At 38.9% G+C, this 17,552-nt stretch overlaps 1 protein-coding gene across 1 annotated transcript in view; it reads right to left on the bottom strand.

Annotated features, from left to right (window-relative positions):
• Nucleotides 1–13,126: 13,126 nt before the first annotated feature.
• LOC107684973 (teneurin-3-like) overlaps nucleotides 13,127–17,552 on the bottom strand; it is a 323,878-nt gene continuing 319,452 nt past the window's right edge. The window contains exons 31-32 of the mRNA XM_016481367.1: nucleotides 14,337–15,992; nucleotides 13,127–13,885 (exon numbers count right to left, since the gene is read on the bottom strand). Coding sequence (XP_016336853.1) covers nucleotides 13,127–13,885; nucleotides 14,337–15,992 — 2,415 coding nt within the window. The remainder of the gene's footprint in view (nucleotides 13,886–14,336; nucleotides 15,993–17,552) is intronic.

Below are 17,552 nucleotides of genomic sequence, written 5' to 3'. Positions count from 1 at the left end.
TGGCTGCCCACTGCTCCGGGTGTGTGTTCACAGTGTGTGTGTGTTCACTGCTGTGTGTGTGCACTTAGGATGGGATAAATGCAGAGCACTAATTCCTAGTATGGGTCACCATACTTGGCCACATGTCACGTCACGTTCACTTTCACTTTCAATATCATGCAAATTGCATAATGCGTGGAGGTGATCAGACCTATCATTCTGGGTGGATTTTTTGGATGACGGTTTTCTCTGATGATTTGATTTGGGTGGTTGGGTCTGGAGGTGCTGCTAAAAATTATTCTTGTAATGGTCTTTTGCAGGAAAGGAAATTATTCTGTGTGAGCAGCAAAGGGGGTTATAAAATGTCTAAAAAAAAAGTTTACAGCAAGCAGATGTGTCAGATGGTGTAGCTGATGGAGTGCTGCAGCATAGTCTGTTTGAGAACCAAGTGCAATCATTATCTGGAACACAGCATACTGACAGCCAGCCAGCCAGTCAGCCAGTACTGTCTAAGAGAAGACAGACCAAAGCACAACGGCCCTCGTCAGAGGTGAGATACTGGTGCCTAGAGAAATAACACAGGTAAAATGCACATCACATTGTTCACAACATGTTAGTTTTATTGTTACAATGCCGATTGTGGGGAAATTGGTAGCTCTTTAAATGTACATTTGGAAAGTCACCAACACCAGTGTGTATTAGACTTTTATTGACAGTAGTGACTGAGAGCTGACAGAAAATGATGGAGAAGATATGTCTGCATAGAAGCACCATAAGGATGACACATTGGAGTATTCAAAGCCCAAAAGAGAATTAAATATACTGCTATTTACAAAAAGCAGACCTCGCAATAACTAAAAAAAAAAAAGATTGCAAAAAACTGAATAGAATAACTTAAAAAAAGACAACAGATGCTTTTGATGAAAACATCTATTTTTATAGATATCATAACCTAACTTTGCACACACTGAAGAGTCTTTAAAGCTCTGTCATATTAGCAATGACCTGTGATAGTCTCAAATCATTCCAGAAATATTTGATGGAATTCAGATGGGTGTTTTGAGTAAAAAGACGTGCCTTTCTGCTAATGTCATGAGCAAGACAACCTACTTTAGGAACAAAACGGGTGTAAAAAGCCACACTGTTTCTGTACCGTGTTTCATATTGTGCTGTACTTTGCTCTTTTTATTCGATGCTTGTGTGTAGACATTTAAATTGATGTGACCTCAGAGTGACAGGTCTCGTAATTTCAGCACTACACAATGTCACTTAGTGTAAGAGGAATATGTATAGAGATAAGTATGGTGGTAGATAGAGGCATGCTGACAGTAAGATGCATATCAATGTAATATATGGCGCATCTGAAGGACTAAGCACATTGAACCTGTCAGTTTAAACCAACTACTTATCTCCTTTTATTATCAACATCTTTGTCATCCAAATCAGGGGGAAATCTTTTTCTACATAGGAGCAGGTAAGGGGCCAATCATATTAATCATGTAGGCTATCTTTGTGAGAAACACTTCACTCATAAAACTAAAGGTTCTTTATTGGCATCTATGATTCCATGAAGAATGTTTAACATCCGTAGAAACTTCCCATTGCAAAAAAGGTTATTTATAGTGGAAGAAGGGGCTTCAGATTATTAAAATGTTCTTCATACTAAGAAATAAGAAAAAAAGAGGTTATTTTAAGAACTGTTCACTGAAAGTTCTTTGGAGAACCAAAATTGTTTCTTCGTTGGCATCGTTATAAACCCTTATGAAACCTTTATTTTTAAGAGTGTAGACTATGGTGGGTGCCACCATTTAGAATTTTTAAATGTTTGTTAATTTCTTCGGCATCACCCTTTTGTGCGTGTGTGTGAGTGTATATGTGTAAATATAAACATAAGCAGTTTGAAAAGCACTGCGGATCAGTTATTTTCCCACTCAGTAAAGTACATCTGTCCTTATGTTGCTGCTTGCTGACCTCAAACGCTAGTTTCCTTTAAGTTTCATCTTCAGGAAACAAGGTTTGACACTTCGAAAAACAAAAGTCCTCCATGCCAGTAAAGAGGCTGTTCAGTGTGAAGGCAAAAGTTTTCAGACCAGAGAGATGCAATCTGTCCGATATGGTGTTTGGCAAATCATGCTCAGCAAGTGTAGCAACAATGACAGGGGATGTGGGTGTTGAATAAACTGAAAAATAATTAAATGTGAGCAAAATCTCACTTTTATGTTCTAGGATTTATTACATTATCCCACTCTGACAGCTACGTCTTACGTTTCAATATTTCAAGTAACAAGTGAGCATTTGAAGGCAAATAAAATACCTAAGGACAAATAATAAACATACGGACAAGTAATGGAGCATCTGGGTTGGCCCTGGTGCTTTGTCTGATTTAGCACAGGTTTAATATACAGAAAAGCCTCACATGGGCCTGCAATGTGCTCATTCCCTGTCTCTCTCCATTTCAGCCTTGATAAAGCGCTGGTCATTAGCCAAAAGCTTTGTAAGTGAAGATAAAAACAGTTAGAGAAAGCGGCTGAATTAAAATCTCTTTTGGCTGCCAAGACACTTTGATTAACCAAAAACATGTCTTATTTCATTTGGCCCACTGTCTCCATTAAAAACATAAAACCCGAAAATCTGATCTATTGCATGAATTGATGTGCAGTTAGCTAATGAAATGACCTGAATGCACTATGGCATTTTTAAATGAAGCACAGCAGACTTCACTTACCTTTATGTTTTCTTCAGCATATGACATGTGACACAGAGAGCTCTGTTTGATATCCATAAAACTTGCTTCCCATATGGTTCCAGATTTAAAAAATAACATAAAACAGGGAAATAGTAATACAGGTGGCAAATATCCACAAGGTGTTATAGCTGTGATTAAGTAAGTTTAGATCTAAACATGTTTAATTGATGATCCATATAGCAATGTCTTCAATTTATTAACCAAATTGGTTTTAGACACACGTTTTTGAATGCACTAAATTTGTAGCTTCTTAAATGATCAGAGCATTATGGGAAATTAACTATACTTCCATCATGGTTCATAAAACCATTGTATGGAATACTGCATATGTTGTGTTATAGAATGTTTGAGAAATGGGGTGTTATTTCTGTTTTATTGTATAGTGCAAATACAACCACTGTGGAGTACAATTCAAGTGCAATATGTAAATTCAGTCATATTTATTAAATTACCCGTGCATACATGTCACCATTTTTACACTACATTTGTGGGAATTAAATTACAGCATAAAGATTCCAGTTTTAAATGTGCAGGAGTTCATGTGCTCTGTGAGGTAGTTATGGTTTTAACACTTTAACGCATCATTAGATAAAGTGCATTCCAGTATTTATTTGTCAGAATTTAATGTAAAATATAGACCTATTTAAATGTGAATATTCATAAACTACTGATAGAAATAAATATAATAATTTAAGAAAAATACACTGAAATATTTTTACCAAGACAAATTCCTTGTCAATAAACCTCATTCTGATTCTAACCCTGCCTAATATCACTTAAGCAAAGTTAAAGGCACAATATGTAATTTTCGCCACTAGAGGGCGTGTATTCAAAATAAACAAAGAGACAAAGGCGTAGTTTGATGATGCCGTGACTGAGTGTGGAATCATGGGAGTTGTCGTCTTCATCCCCACAGCCGATGCAATCCGACAGGACTCGGGCAGAAATCATGTTCATGGATGAGCTAATGATTTATTAATGCAGTAGAATGAAGCAGGGTGAGGCTGAAAGCCATCGAAGCGAAATGAGGCCGTTGAACGAGCGTGACACACGGCTCGAAAGCAGCGGAGCTTTTATTATGCCACAGTCGACCGCTTCCGCTACTTCCGGTCGTGCATATGTGGGAAAAAAAAGCAGCGCTGTTTTATCATACTAGATACATTTGAAAGTTCTGTTATAATGCTACTCTGTGCGGTCGTCACCGGTCTATTAAAACGCACAACATATTAAAGCGTCTTTGGTGTTTCCATGTTTTCTACAAAACAAAACCGGAAATCGAGGGTGTATGACGTCATTGGCAGGCGACATGATGACACTATAGACACTGTCTGTGTCACTAGTTAAAATTGCTTATGTCTCTGGATTTAAACATTCTTCGAAACATTTGGGATAATGTAAGTACACAAGTCAGCAAAATATATAAACACTGTTCTAGTGGTTTTTGGATATTTTAATAAAAAAAATCTTACATATTGTGCCTTTAATTGAAACGTTTTATGAAAACTAGTATCAGAGCCACGCTTCCACCTCTGGCGTTTGTTTGTTTTGACCAAAAGAGGGCGCTGCTCGCTATAGCAGCTTCAGGTCACCTTATCAAGCGTCTTCCTCTACTAAATTGCCACCGTTGAAAACGACCACAAGAAGCATCGTGTAGTCACTAGTCATTATCAGCTTCAAAGTAAAGTACATAATAACACATAATCTTCCTGCATGTAACATTATACAGAAATTACGTTCACGCTCCCAGTGGCTGCTTTTCATTGTTTTCTAGCAAAATGAACGGAGAACACGTACAGAGTGAGTTCACAAAGCAGATTGCATCAAGTATTACTACAACTGCATGGCTCATCTAATATTCACAGACTTTAATGTCGTTTCGGAGTTCACACAAGCCGCTCTTTTTTGTTCAGTTATATGGAGCCCAGTGTAATGAAAGAGGGGTTTGAAATGTTTAATTTGACACTCATAAAAACGCATGAGTGTCTTTCACACGGAATAGTCTGATGAAATACAGAGACTTGGTAACCTTCAGAGGAATAATTAATATGAATTAATATTCATGAACTAAGCTTCACCTAGGATTTATAAATGACAGCACACATATTCCAGTTATAAATGTGCAGTAGTTCGTGTGCTCTGTGAGGTAGTTGTAACAATTTATAATATATTTAATTATTGGACATTGCTTAACCAATTATTAGATAAAGTGCATTCCACTATTTATGAACGTCATATAATTTAATGCCATATATATAGATCTATTTATATTTGAATGTTCATAATTTCTTGTTATGTTAAACTAGGTAATAGGTGTTAATTACTCATTAAGAATTTTGTTCATAAGGCAACTGTTTTTTAACGCTGCCTGTCAGGTTAATGAAATATACGTTTATCAGTGGAAGGCATGCAATGTCCTTTGTACTGTATGTTATTATATATTTCTAAATTCTATAAAAAATTCTTCTTTCAGTTTTTTCTTCATGTAAAGCATTGTGACATTTTAAAGTTATATATAAAGTTATATTGAAGAGCTTGACATATAGGAGCTTAATGCCATATGCTTCCAGATGATCCATGCAGTGCTATCAACCCTGGACCAGTCTCTGAGCTCGGTTATACTGGCATGTCTCATTGGGTTTCTCTCTTCACACACTGGAGACCAAATGAGACGTTACTCTGTTAGTGGCTCTGCTGACTGAACAGTGCTTTTTAAATATAGCCTACCAAATGAGTCTGTTTACCATGTAAAAGTTTATAGCATTTGCTAAGGGCTCACACATCTCTGGAAAGGGGGAGCTCCCAGAAGGCTGTGCAACATGTTTACATTTATTCAGTTAGCAGATGCTTTTGTCCAAAGCGACTTACAAATGAGGAATACAACAAAGCACCAAATATATAAACGTATGTTTGAACATGATTATTATTATTTTTTTAATTAAATTATAAAAGCAAGGCCGTTACCATATCTTGAACGTTGGGGTGGGCCTTTTCTTTTCTTTTTTTTTTCTTTTTTATTATGAAGTATAAAAAATAGAATGGTGAAGGAAATTCTATAATAATAATTTCGAGCTGTTTGAAAGTGATATTTTAAAATTTGCCTCATTCACTTTTATTTGTATGCCAGATGTGCCTAAACACATAAAGTTTCATGTCAGTGAAATTTACAGTAAACCCCTCATCTCAATTATTTGCATTTTTAGACTGCTGAAGCAGACCAGCCTAAAAACTTTTAACTTTTAAATCTTTTTGTCATCCTATTAACAAACAGAGCACTCCGTAATGGAGTGCAGTAGAGCTGCAGAGAGACTCGACCCCCTCAGTGTCCATGGTGGTTACGGTCCTAAAGCCACCCTGATTTTTTAAAATTGTGTTCACATTGCTTTGTGTTGTGTACATTTTCTTTTTTTTCTGCTTACAGAAATGTGAAATTGACGGATCCCACACCGTGTTCAGTTTTACCACATTTGCCAAAAATGCAATATAGTATATGTTTTGTATGTCATAAACCACTCCTTTGGTCTCCCAAGTGTTAAGTTTTACTGGATATCTAATGACCCATGCGCCCCCTTAGAGGAATGATATTAAGGTTGAATGTCTTTATATCATGAATACTTTATCTTAACCTAATCACTACCTGGCACCTAAAGCCTATTATCTTATTAAAATTCAGAAAGTGTGAGGAGGCTGTCTGAAGGTACTTAATGAATTATGCCCATGTGACCCTCTCCACCTGCCTATAAATAAAATATGCATAGGTGATGCAGTTTTTGTATAGTCAGAATATACATTGTTTCCTTTATGGATTATTATGGCCTCGAGAAATTCTGTTTGAAGCTCTGGAAGTGAGAACTTGTTTATTCCTGGTTGGATATTTTTAGCTCTCCTTGCTCCAGACATTGTTTGCATTTAATTAAGTATTCTCACATTAGCCGTAGATTCGCTCAGATCACACTGTAGAGTGGTTAAAAATAATAGCACCCTGCAAAGCTCAAAGAATATAACCCTACAAAAAAAGCAGTATTTCAGATACATGCAACAGCTGCCCTGCTGTTTAAGTTTCATACTAAGTAAAAGCCATCTTTCATATTAAGTATCCGGCCATCTGCACGTTAGTGCCACTTTTAAATTCCCAAAATGAGAAAGACAGAATATGTACAACTCTGGAGACAGTGCAGAACGGTATTATATCCTGCCAGCTTTTGCGTTTTGTGAGGCACCATCTATATAAGAAAAGTTTTGTCTGTGACTCAAAGTTGGATCAGTCGTCTTATGAGAACAATGTAGGAATTCAATACCATGGCATTGCTCAATCAAAAAAAGGGCTGATGGCAGTTTGTGACTGCGCAAGCACAGTTCAGCTTAACCTGTCTGTGCTTTAAAAGAAACATTTGAATCCCTGTCACAAAAAGCCAAAACTGTCACAAAAAAGGCTTCACATTGGCTTCCATCCAGATTCCAGAAGACAGACTGCAGTGTCAGCAAGGTCTGATTACAAACGCTAATTATGATCTCCAGATCTGTCTTTATTGACTCATTCAGCTGGAGGATGCTTGGACTAGTGACAGAATGAAGTGACGAACAAAATTGCAGCTATTGAAAATGTTTTGTTGCGCAATGCAAGTGTTCTTTTTACTTAGACTCGATCAGTGATCGTATTCTGATTATGCTTCTTTGTGAAAAGTTTTCCACTTTGGAAGAAGATGAGCAACTTTCTCATCCTGTCTCATTGGTTAGCATGACAACTAGAAGTGGGTACCACCAGCAACTGGTTTTTGCCCTTGTATTGATATCTCTGTGAAATTGACCCATGGGTGCAAATTATGGGTGTGTTTGGGGGCCCTGACCCCACATGTTAAGTCACAAAGGGTTGGGGGAGTGGATGAAATCTTTATTCTTTATGCTGTTGTGGTCGACGGTCATAGCTCTACCAGATGGCTGCAGGAAGTGTGGCACATAAATGGTTTAGTCTGATATCGTCCCCTTATGTTTACCAGCTTACAGGTTTTTTTCTCACAATTGGTAGGACACATTTCTTAATACTTACAGTTTTTCAGGACGCTTCACACAGTTCTCACCAACTTTCAGCTTCGCACGGCAGTAAATTTCACATCCAAAATGCACTAAAACTATTAAAACCTTAAAAAAATCACATCAAGAATTCATGTAATGTAATTTGTAGTAATGGAAAATGATTCGAAGTTTAGCCCACATAGACTGCTGTTGTGCTCACTCTGTGAAAAGTTTTGAAAAAGTGACATTAGTATTAAGAAATGGGTTGTATCAATTGCAAAAAAAATCCCTACACTGTTTTCTCAAAGCCATCGGGTGGCAGTAGCAGAGGTGCTTGGGTCTGTCATTGCTGCTTGCGGCTATATTTACTTTTGATATCTAATGTTGTCAGAAATTGTGTCCCCAACTAATATCAGTAAGCGTTTTTATTTTTTTTATTATTACGACCCTACACAACAGAGAATGTGTGTGCAGACATAAAATAAATCAGCTGTCATAAGCCTGTTGTATATAATTTGTCTGTCACACACTCAAGGAATTGCCTGAGCTGGATGTTTAGTTAGAACTGCTCTGAGGTTATAATGTAATGAGAGCACACAGACACACTGCACCTGTTCACATCTCACCACGTGACCTTGATCAGCACTTCAGACCTTCTCATAAATGGCAAACAAAAGAGAAGTGCTTGGCCTCAAAGACATGCAGCAGAAGTGACTGGAAAACCCATTACAACCAGTCAGTTTTTTTTTCCACAAGCCTTCCCATATCCCAAAAGTGTGCTTTGTGTCTTCTGTTCGGCAGCTGCAGCTGCTGGAAACACGACCACATTTGAGATGTGGGGCCTTTTGGATGGCGTCCCATTATGATTGAGAGCACCATGCCACTGTGAGCCTCAAACACTGTTATGGAAGCACATCTGGCTCGGTGCTCTCAAAACAACAAAGGGGCAGCAAAGCTATTTCTCTGCAGTAAGAATGGGCCATTGCCCATGAAATCAGAGGCCGTCTTCTGGCCCAAACCCTTTAGGCTCACTGCTTCATAAACATGATGTCTGACTGTAGGGCGGTGTTTTACTGATTCAGTAGAGAAATGAGGGACAAGGCTTGTTAGAGTGTGGATGGCTGAAGTTTGGTTGTCAGGTATATGTGATTGGCTGTAGTAGAGGATCAGACTTATTCATTAATCTTTGGCCCTCAGTTTCTAGGCTGCTTTCAGTAGAGCTATATATGAAACATGTATAATTGGAGTGTGCCGTATCAAATCTGAGACTCTTTTCTCCCCATCAGTTCTAAAACATATGGACTGATAATTGGTAAATTATACAAAATCACGAAACCGTGAAATTAGTGATTTCCGAACTGTTTCACATACATGCTCTCCATGTAAGAAATAATTTCATATTTATTATCCTGACAAGCTTTGTTTTGTGATGATCATTTTTAATTTCCGTTTTATCTGTTCTGTCGTGGATATTGACCCGATATTCAATTAAATTACATTTATGCATTTGGCAGACACTTTTATCTAAGCGACTTACATTGCATTTCAAAGCATACGATGTCGAACCCATGACATTGGCGTTGCTATAGCACCATACTCTAATGTTTGAGCTACAGGAATGTAATTAGAAAAGAAAACAGCTTTATTGTTTTTTTTAGTGAGTAGAAATCTGTCGTTCCAAACCTGTATGCATTCAGTGTAGTTTGTCATTACCTTGTATTTCGCAGAAAAATATCATAAAGGTTTGGAATAACAAAAGAGTGGGTGAATGACAGAATTAGGGATTGTAACAACCATAACGGCACATTTTCATTAATATCAATATCCAAAAAAAAAAACCTGTGAAAAAAACCTGTGAAAAAGTGCCACAGTAGTAACATTATGTCTAAAGTAAATTTTGTATTATTTTTTAGTAGTGTACATTTCCTGGGTCACACTACAACCCACAGCTTGAGAACCACTGCTCTATTGCTTTCCTGACTCGCTTAATGAGTAAGATATGTGGTCACATTTGTGTAATGGACTAATAAATACACAATTTTTTTAATATTACATTTTATTTTTATGATTGATCTCTGTGGAGCAATTAACATGTTGAAGATAAAAGGTAATGAATCCAGCAGTGACCTAGTTTAGATTACATCAAAATTGCACTTTAATTGCACTCTAAACAGACGTGTCTATCAAATGGAAATCATCAGCTTTTTTTTTTTTTCTGAGATGCTGCGTGGCTGTAAAACATTACAAAAGCAAAACTGAGCAAAAACAAATAACGTAAGAACATCAGTAATACAACATTCTCTAAATCCTCATTACAAATGAGAGATTGCAAGATAAGTTATTGAATTTACAGGTAAAATCACTTCAGTTCATAATAATTGTTTGAAACAAGTTTGTAAAACAGATCATACAAAATACACAAAATGTAGACTGTTCAAAAGACAAAGTAATTGAGCAAAAAACAATGGTTGATTTGTCGCAGTAGCAACAAAGCTAATCACACACAGCATTTTTAAATGTTCAGTTCTCAGACAAATTCAGTCACAAATCCCACATCAGATCTGATATGAGAAAACGTTACTGTTAAGTGACTGTAAACTGTGTGATGATAATGGCATTTATTTGAAAGTATTTAATTAAATACTCATGATTTTCTGTACAGGCATCTTTCCTTTTAATTTAGGAAACATAACCAGTTTTTACAATCTCCCTCACATCAGACCAGAGACGTGACGACTGCAATAATGTATAATGTAGAGGCATCATCTTCAACATATACATTGTAGTGCAAAGGAATATCAAAACAGACCATGTACATATTGGCACTAATAAGGAAAAAAGTGAGCTTCCTTTGATTCATTGGGTTGATACTGTATGCATGCAATCAATAGCAAACATATCAGGTCGTTTTTTGTTCTCCCTTCTCCTCTCACAGACATTTGTATCTTCACTGCTACTCTGTCACACGTTTCCCCCAAATCTACTTCTGTTAAGCAAGTTCTGGCTTTTTATAAGAATATTTTGACAATGTTGACCAACAAATGTTGAAGATTGAAATTAGTTCATACACACTGATCGAAGGGCTCCTGAGTACAGTGGTCACTCCTTACGCAAACAAATGACTGTATCGCAGAGAATCTGTGTAGACCTTTGAGGGGAAACACTTTGTTAATATTGCAGTGGTTCTTGTTCTGGTTATTACTAGTGTTTTAATTAAGTGCTCACCTTTTTTTTATCTTTTCAGGGGGAAAAGTTCACCCTAACAACAAGCTCAGACCCTCTTCGAACAATCAGTAACTGAGAATCCCAAACAAAAAACCTCACAGATCCACAGGTGGGTAACATCCCCTTCAGACCTCCATTCACTCATGAATATAAAAATAGGCTCCACCATACAATTACATGATTGATTTAAAAACTTTTCATAGGAAAACAACAAACTAAAATGGAAACAATATTTTCTCATTCATTAGTCAGAACATTTTATTTTATACAATCTTTAAAAAGCCTATACAAAAACAGTATCTGAAGTAGGAGGCAGTCCATTTAGGCATACAAATTAATTTTTTGTCCTTTTGGGGTGACTTCTGATCACTTTAATGTTTGTGGTGCTCTTAGATGAATACATTTGTTGTCAAATATTTTAAAGTAAAAGAAATCCTAAATCAATCTCCTTCATGTGGGTGATGGCGGAATTCTCTTTTAAGTTAACTGTTCAGTTCTTATTTAGTGCTCAGTACATTTCTAAATTTCTGCTTTAGCACTTGTTATTTCAGTTACATAAATTTAACCCCATGCAAAACAAGTGTTATTTCTGGCATCATAACATGATCATAGGGCAATATCTGTGTTCAGTGGAAAAAGCCACACTATCTCTGCTGTCTAATGACCCTTTTGATTCAAGAGAGTTTGAGTGTTTCTTCTTGTCAAAGGAGTTTTAATCATGGTTAAAATGGAGGGATATAAACTCCTTGCAAATCCCCCCCCATGCTGCCAGTGACAACACATATTAATGCTAGTGTGATATATCCTTCATCTAAAACATTAAAAAGAGCGGAACGTTTTTGAAATAATCTTGTCTCTGGATAGAAAGCGAGGCTAAAGCTTGAACTTGTATATCGGGACAGAAAGTCTTTAAAAGCTTTAAGCTTGAAACTCATTCCAATTAAAGACAGAACAATGCCATGACTTTACTGTAAAGGAATACTTTCTGGCAAATTACTAAACCCTTGTTGGGTTTTTAGTATTTGATTGTAGTATTTCCTCATTTCACAACTGAAAAACAGCTACTCTATACCTATTGTTGATTACAGCAGCAGTAACGCCATGAAACCACTGAACGCATTTAGACAATCTGAAAAAGAGAGAAATAGAAATAAAAAAAAGGCAACAATCAGTTTCAGAGGATGGAAAGAGAAGAAAAACAGTGTTGAAGATTCAGTGACACAGTACAGCTGATTTTATTTCAATTAGCATTACCACAAATTTTGATAAGATAAAATATTAAAATTCATGAGTATAAACAGTAATGCATGACAAGACGAAAAAGTCTCAATATTTGTAAGATTTTATTTTTATGTATAAACACTGTACATAAATTACTTTCTCTGCGACTAATATTGTTGTACGGATAGGTGGAATTTTTTTACTTAAAAAAAAAAAATCCATAAAGATATTCTAACATCTCTTGTCAAAGTACAGGTCAGTTATGAGATGTATATTTATATATTTTGTTCTGTCAGTTTCCGCTCTATTCACCACCTGGGTTGGTTCAGGAATGAGAGAGTGACCAGGAATGAGTACACTCAGATTTGATTATATGAACCACAACTGTGTCCCTTAAGAAATCAAAGCAGAAGAGAAATTATCAACTAGCTCACAGTCTGAAACCCCAGTCCTCACTAGTTGACAAAACATGTTGCTGAGAGCAAGGACAGTACGAACCACTGAATTACAGTCACTGCCTTGCGAAAAAGGCATTATATTAGTTCATCTGGGTGCAGTGGTCTGCGCATGTAAACACATTTGCTTTTTTCTCTCCATTTTATCACTGACCAAGACAGCTTTAAAGTTTTACATAAAAAAGACAAAAACAAATCATAACTGAGTTTTTCTTGGGTAGCTCTCTTAGAGAGTCCATTATCCATTCAATGCAATAATGTGAACAAATATGTAGGATGGGGGTGTGTTCAGTCAATGAGAGGAAGTGCCTCAGGTTTTTTTGTATAACTGCAGTGTGTGTGGCACTTAGGCACAACTCCTCACTTCTCAAACATAAACCCTTTCCCTTTAGTCTCTGGGATAGGAGCTCTGGGAGTGTGTACACGGGAGAGAGGAGCTTGTGGAGCAGAGGGGCAGTAGTCTGATGAACAGTCTGTGCTGTGCAGACTGTTACCTCTTCCCAATCTCGCTCTGCCTCAGGAACTGGATATTGTTGGCACTGTCGGCCAGTTCAGGGTACTGCTCCACTGATAGTACATAGTAGCCGTCATAACCCAGCACCTTCCCAGAGCTGAGCAACTGCCTCTTCTCCCCCTCTGTCCAAAGACGCACTCCCTCCTCTCCCTCACGTACACGTTGCTGCTCCCGTGCCCATGCACTTGACAGTGCTCTCTGGCGGGCCTGCTCTAGGACACGTGCCTTCTCCTCATCCAGTGTCATGCCATAGCGCACATGTAGAGCCAATGCGCCATATTGCAGCTCCACATCTGCGAAGCGACGTGTCCGTCCATTGACCACAGTGGTGGACTGTGACACTGTTACGTTGACACCATTTTCTAGACTCTTGCGACCGCTGGTGAGTCGCAGGGCACCCAGGTCACTCTCGGGCAGGCTGGTCTTTATGAAGTAGTGCGTGTCACGGCCTTCCACTGTGAAGTGCAGATCCTCTAAATAGAAGGCATTATTGAGGACAGTGGCCACTTTAATGCAGTCCTCATTTGCTATGTTCAGTGCATTGGTGGCCACCTGGCCCTTACTGGTAATGGCAAGCATTACACCTTTACCAATGAGGGATTTGACTGTGGCAAACCACAGCCAAGGTTTTTCACGGCTTGAACGTCGTCGGCTTAACTGGATCTCTGGCATCCTCTCAAAAGATAGGAAAGCCTTGGCCTGCCTCATAACCTCCTGCTGGACCCCTGAGATGGACTAAAGTGAGCCATAAAAGACAAAACACATACTCTAATTATTTATCTGGACATATTTGTAAACACTGAATCTCACTTGAATGAAACCAATCAATTAAACGGGTTACTAAGGCAGTGAATATGATTCAGAATTTAATGAATCCCATGATATGCAGAGTAATCAAATGGTGCTATTTTTCATTGCATTATTTTAAACTACTAAAGCAAATGATCCAGCCAAGTAACTTATGTAGGACAGAAGATGACATAGGACTGCATACCGGTAGGTCGTCCCATAGTTGACTCTTCCTCATTTCATTTCAGATGTTTCTCCTAAAATTCCTTACGAGAAATAGAAGTAGACACAAATGAGATATGAGAAAAATTTGAAAAAAAAAAAAAAAAAAAAATCTTCACAGACTGTCTGATAAATACAGTTTTTTGCCCAACAGTAAAACTAATTAAAATCGTACAAACAAAAGACTAATACAGTATGCCAAAAGGGCCCTCTTCTCACCTGTGACATACTCCTTGACCTCATGCACCTTGCTGATGGGATTATTATTGCAGAACATATACAAGTTGAAGGGAGCTGGGTCCTTGCCCACCCTGGTCCAGGTGCTTATATCTGGGGTGGTCCAACGGCCAGCTTGAATGTCATAGTCCCGCTCTCCAAAGTGCAGCAATCTTGTTAAAGGGTCATATAGGCCACCATGGAATCCAATAACCAATTGAAAGTCAGGGTTAGAGTCAAAATAGATCTCTCCATAAGCAGTATATTGCACCTGCTTGAGGAGAAGCCCATTGCTGCTGAAGACTGCCAGTGGTGTTCCTGTGTTGTCACAAGCAATGTAAAACTCCTCACCACTGCTAATTTCTATGGCAAACAGATGGCCTTGTAGGTCATAGTAGAGCGAGGTGATTTCAGAGCTGGAATGGTTGTAGACATGGGTGATGCGTGTTGGGTAGTTGAGGTCCGCATAGAAGAACTGAAGGTGCTGGCCCAGACTGTTGCGAGAGGCCAGGCGTCTTCCTAGCCCATCATAGCGGTACTGGATGGTCCAGCCACTGGCTTTACTATGCACCCGAACCAAGAGGCCCTTGGAGTTGTACTCAAAGATCTCCGTACCCCTTTGGCGCAGAAAGCCATCTTCGTCCATACGATATTGCACATCGCCCAGTCGTGTGATGCGGTCCCGCAAGTCATAGCGGAGGGGAGTGAGTCGTGCACTGTTGCCAGGGTTCAGCAGGTGTAGGTTGCCGTTCAGGTCGTAATTATACCGCCACATCATTTTCTCATTCAGGTAGACTGTCTGCAGCTGCCCGTCCACATCATATTCATAGCCATATTTGGTAGTGTTGGCAAAAGGGCCGATCTTTATTTCTCTTTTGGTGACACGGCCCATGTTGTCATACTGGATAGTGATCCAGTACATGAGGGAGCGGAAGATCTCGTATTGGATCTCCTTGATGCGGCCATGGACATCAAAGTGCTTTGTATAGGTCATGACAGCTGTTGATATGATCTGGTTAATGTCGTAATATATGACGCCGAATTTCCCAAACTGCTCAACCTTGCCGGAAATGTCGTCAAACTGATAAAGATCTATAGGAAGTGGGGTCTCGTTGATGACTCCTTGCATGCTGGTGACTCGGAAGCTATTGTCATAGGTGTAGTCAAAGCGGGCATTGACCATGCCGTCCTCACTGAAGCGGAATATCTGCCGGTCCACCAGTGGACCTATCTGTCGATATCTGATAGAACAAATGAAACCCTCACTCTGTAGGTTGACAGTTTTCAGCACACCTGCTGTCTCATCATAGGTGAAGCTGACCCGTGTGCTGTCATATAGGATCTCGGACAGCTTGTTCTGTCTCCGATACTTATAAAGGACACGTCGGCCAGTGCCCAAGTGTGCCACCCGCAAGAGCTGGCCGTCCTCACTGTAGTCCACCGTAACTGAAGCATTACTTTCAGGTGGATTGTAGATGTTGCGGTAGTAGCCGACAGAGCGGATGGTTTGCATGGTGTGACGGGCCACACTTGGCATAGTGATGGCGGAGAGTCGATCCTGCTGATCGTAATCAAAAATGTACTGCCGCTGGCTGTGTAAAAGCAGCACCATAGACTGTAAATCAAAAGGTGGGAGAGAGGAGAAATTAACCTAAACAATTCATTACTCTTTCATGCATTTTCTTACATGCTATTAAAATGCAAATGGTGTATAAAAGCAGGTATTAACGCTCCATAGAGTGATTATTTCTTTGCCTAATTGAGTTCTTCATGACCCTCAAGCTTCTAAATGCAGGTCTGTTGAATGTGCATGGCTGCATAAATATAAAATGATCTGCAATTACTGGCTTTAGCCTCATGATTTGCCCGTACTTAACTCAATAAGGTGGGTTGAAAACTGTTTTCGTGCTCTGCATATTGTGGGACTGGAGCATCAAATAAAAAGAAGGGTTTTTAAAATCCATCTGTATTCTAGGCTTGAATCTTGAGGTAAACAAAGTCAGCAAGTTGTCTTTGAGTTATGAATGACTGAGGCCTCATGTTTATTCCGTATCTGTTTTGGGTCTTGTTGGACAATGTGAGAGGTGAGCTGAAGCAAAGGATGATAAATAAGTGTTTCTCGCTGTGGGCTTAAGTACTGACATCCCCAGAGCCTTTCGCTGAATGGATCTGAGAGTGAGGCATTCAGTGCTGCTGCATCACTCCACGTATATTCATGTCTTTGCTGGTAAAATAAGCTCACTGACTGACATGTCTGCAGATTTTGAGGGCTATCCTTAGAGGCCTCTCCATCTTGGGAAATTGCTACAGTGAGTGTCTACCTTTGAGAAGCCTTCACCTTGTCATCCATACTTGGACAGACATTATTCTAGTTCCCTAGGCACTGCTGGTGGCATATGTTTGATATCCTCTCACTGGTCACGCTACCTGCGCATGTGGCAGGCGACGGAAAGACAGGCTAGCCATGCATATTTAATCTGCACATTTGCACACAGTGGTTTTTCTTTTCACAAAACTTTTGTGGTTCCAGCTGAGAGCTCTCTTGGAGGAAACTAACTTTTTCATCCAACTGATATCTCAAACTCTGTAAAAACCTAATATTTCATAATATTTGAATGTCCACAAACAAAACATTTCCTAAGAAGTATTAGTATTTACAAGGCTATAGCATAAAACAGTGAAAAAAGGTGTGATCTCCTGTAAGTAGGGTTGGAGGTGCAAGTTATGCTTTTCATATCACTCCTTGTATCTTTCTTTATGGTATCATTAGGCTGAGCTCAAACCATGAGTTTTCCCTGTGGTGTCATTTTGAAACTGTAACTTTGTCTATGAGACCTTACTAAGCCTTTTCCCTCGCTAGAAACATCCACAACATCCAGTTCCCTTTCATGGGAACTTCGAACTGCATCCTCTAGGGGTCGCTATAGGGAACGCCTCGTCGTGACCCGTGTCTGAAGCATACATTGAAAAAACACCAACTCGTTGGCCGGCGACAGCCATGATGTCACTACCGGTGCGACTATAGTATAAATAGGCGTCGGGAGCACACATCATTCTCTTCTTCGTCTTCATTGACTGTTTTGTTTGAAGCGTGCATTTCTGTGGTAAGAGTGATCTCTATTCATATCATTATGGCGAGCACTAGCAAAGCGTTTAGAGGATGTGTGCATCCGTG

The sequence above is a fragment of the Sinocyclocheilus anshuiensis genome, unplaced genomic scaffold (genome assembly GCF_001515605.1).
Source record: "Sinocyclocheilus anshuiensis isolate Anshui unplaced genomic scaffold, SAMN03320099.WGS_v1.1 scaffold685, whole genome shotgun sequence".
Lineage (NCBI taxonomy): Eukaryota > Metazoa > Chordata > Actinopteri > Cypriniformes > Cyprinidae > Sinocyclocheilus > Sinocyclocheilus anshuiensis.
This window is presented reverse-complemented; position numbering and strand designations above follow the sequence as displayed.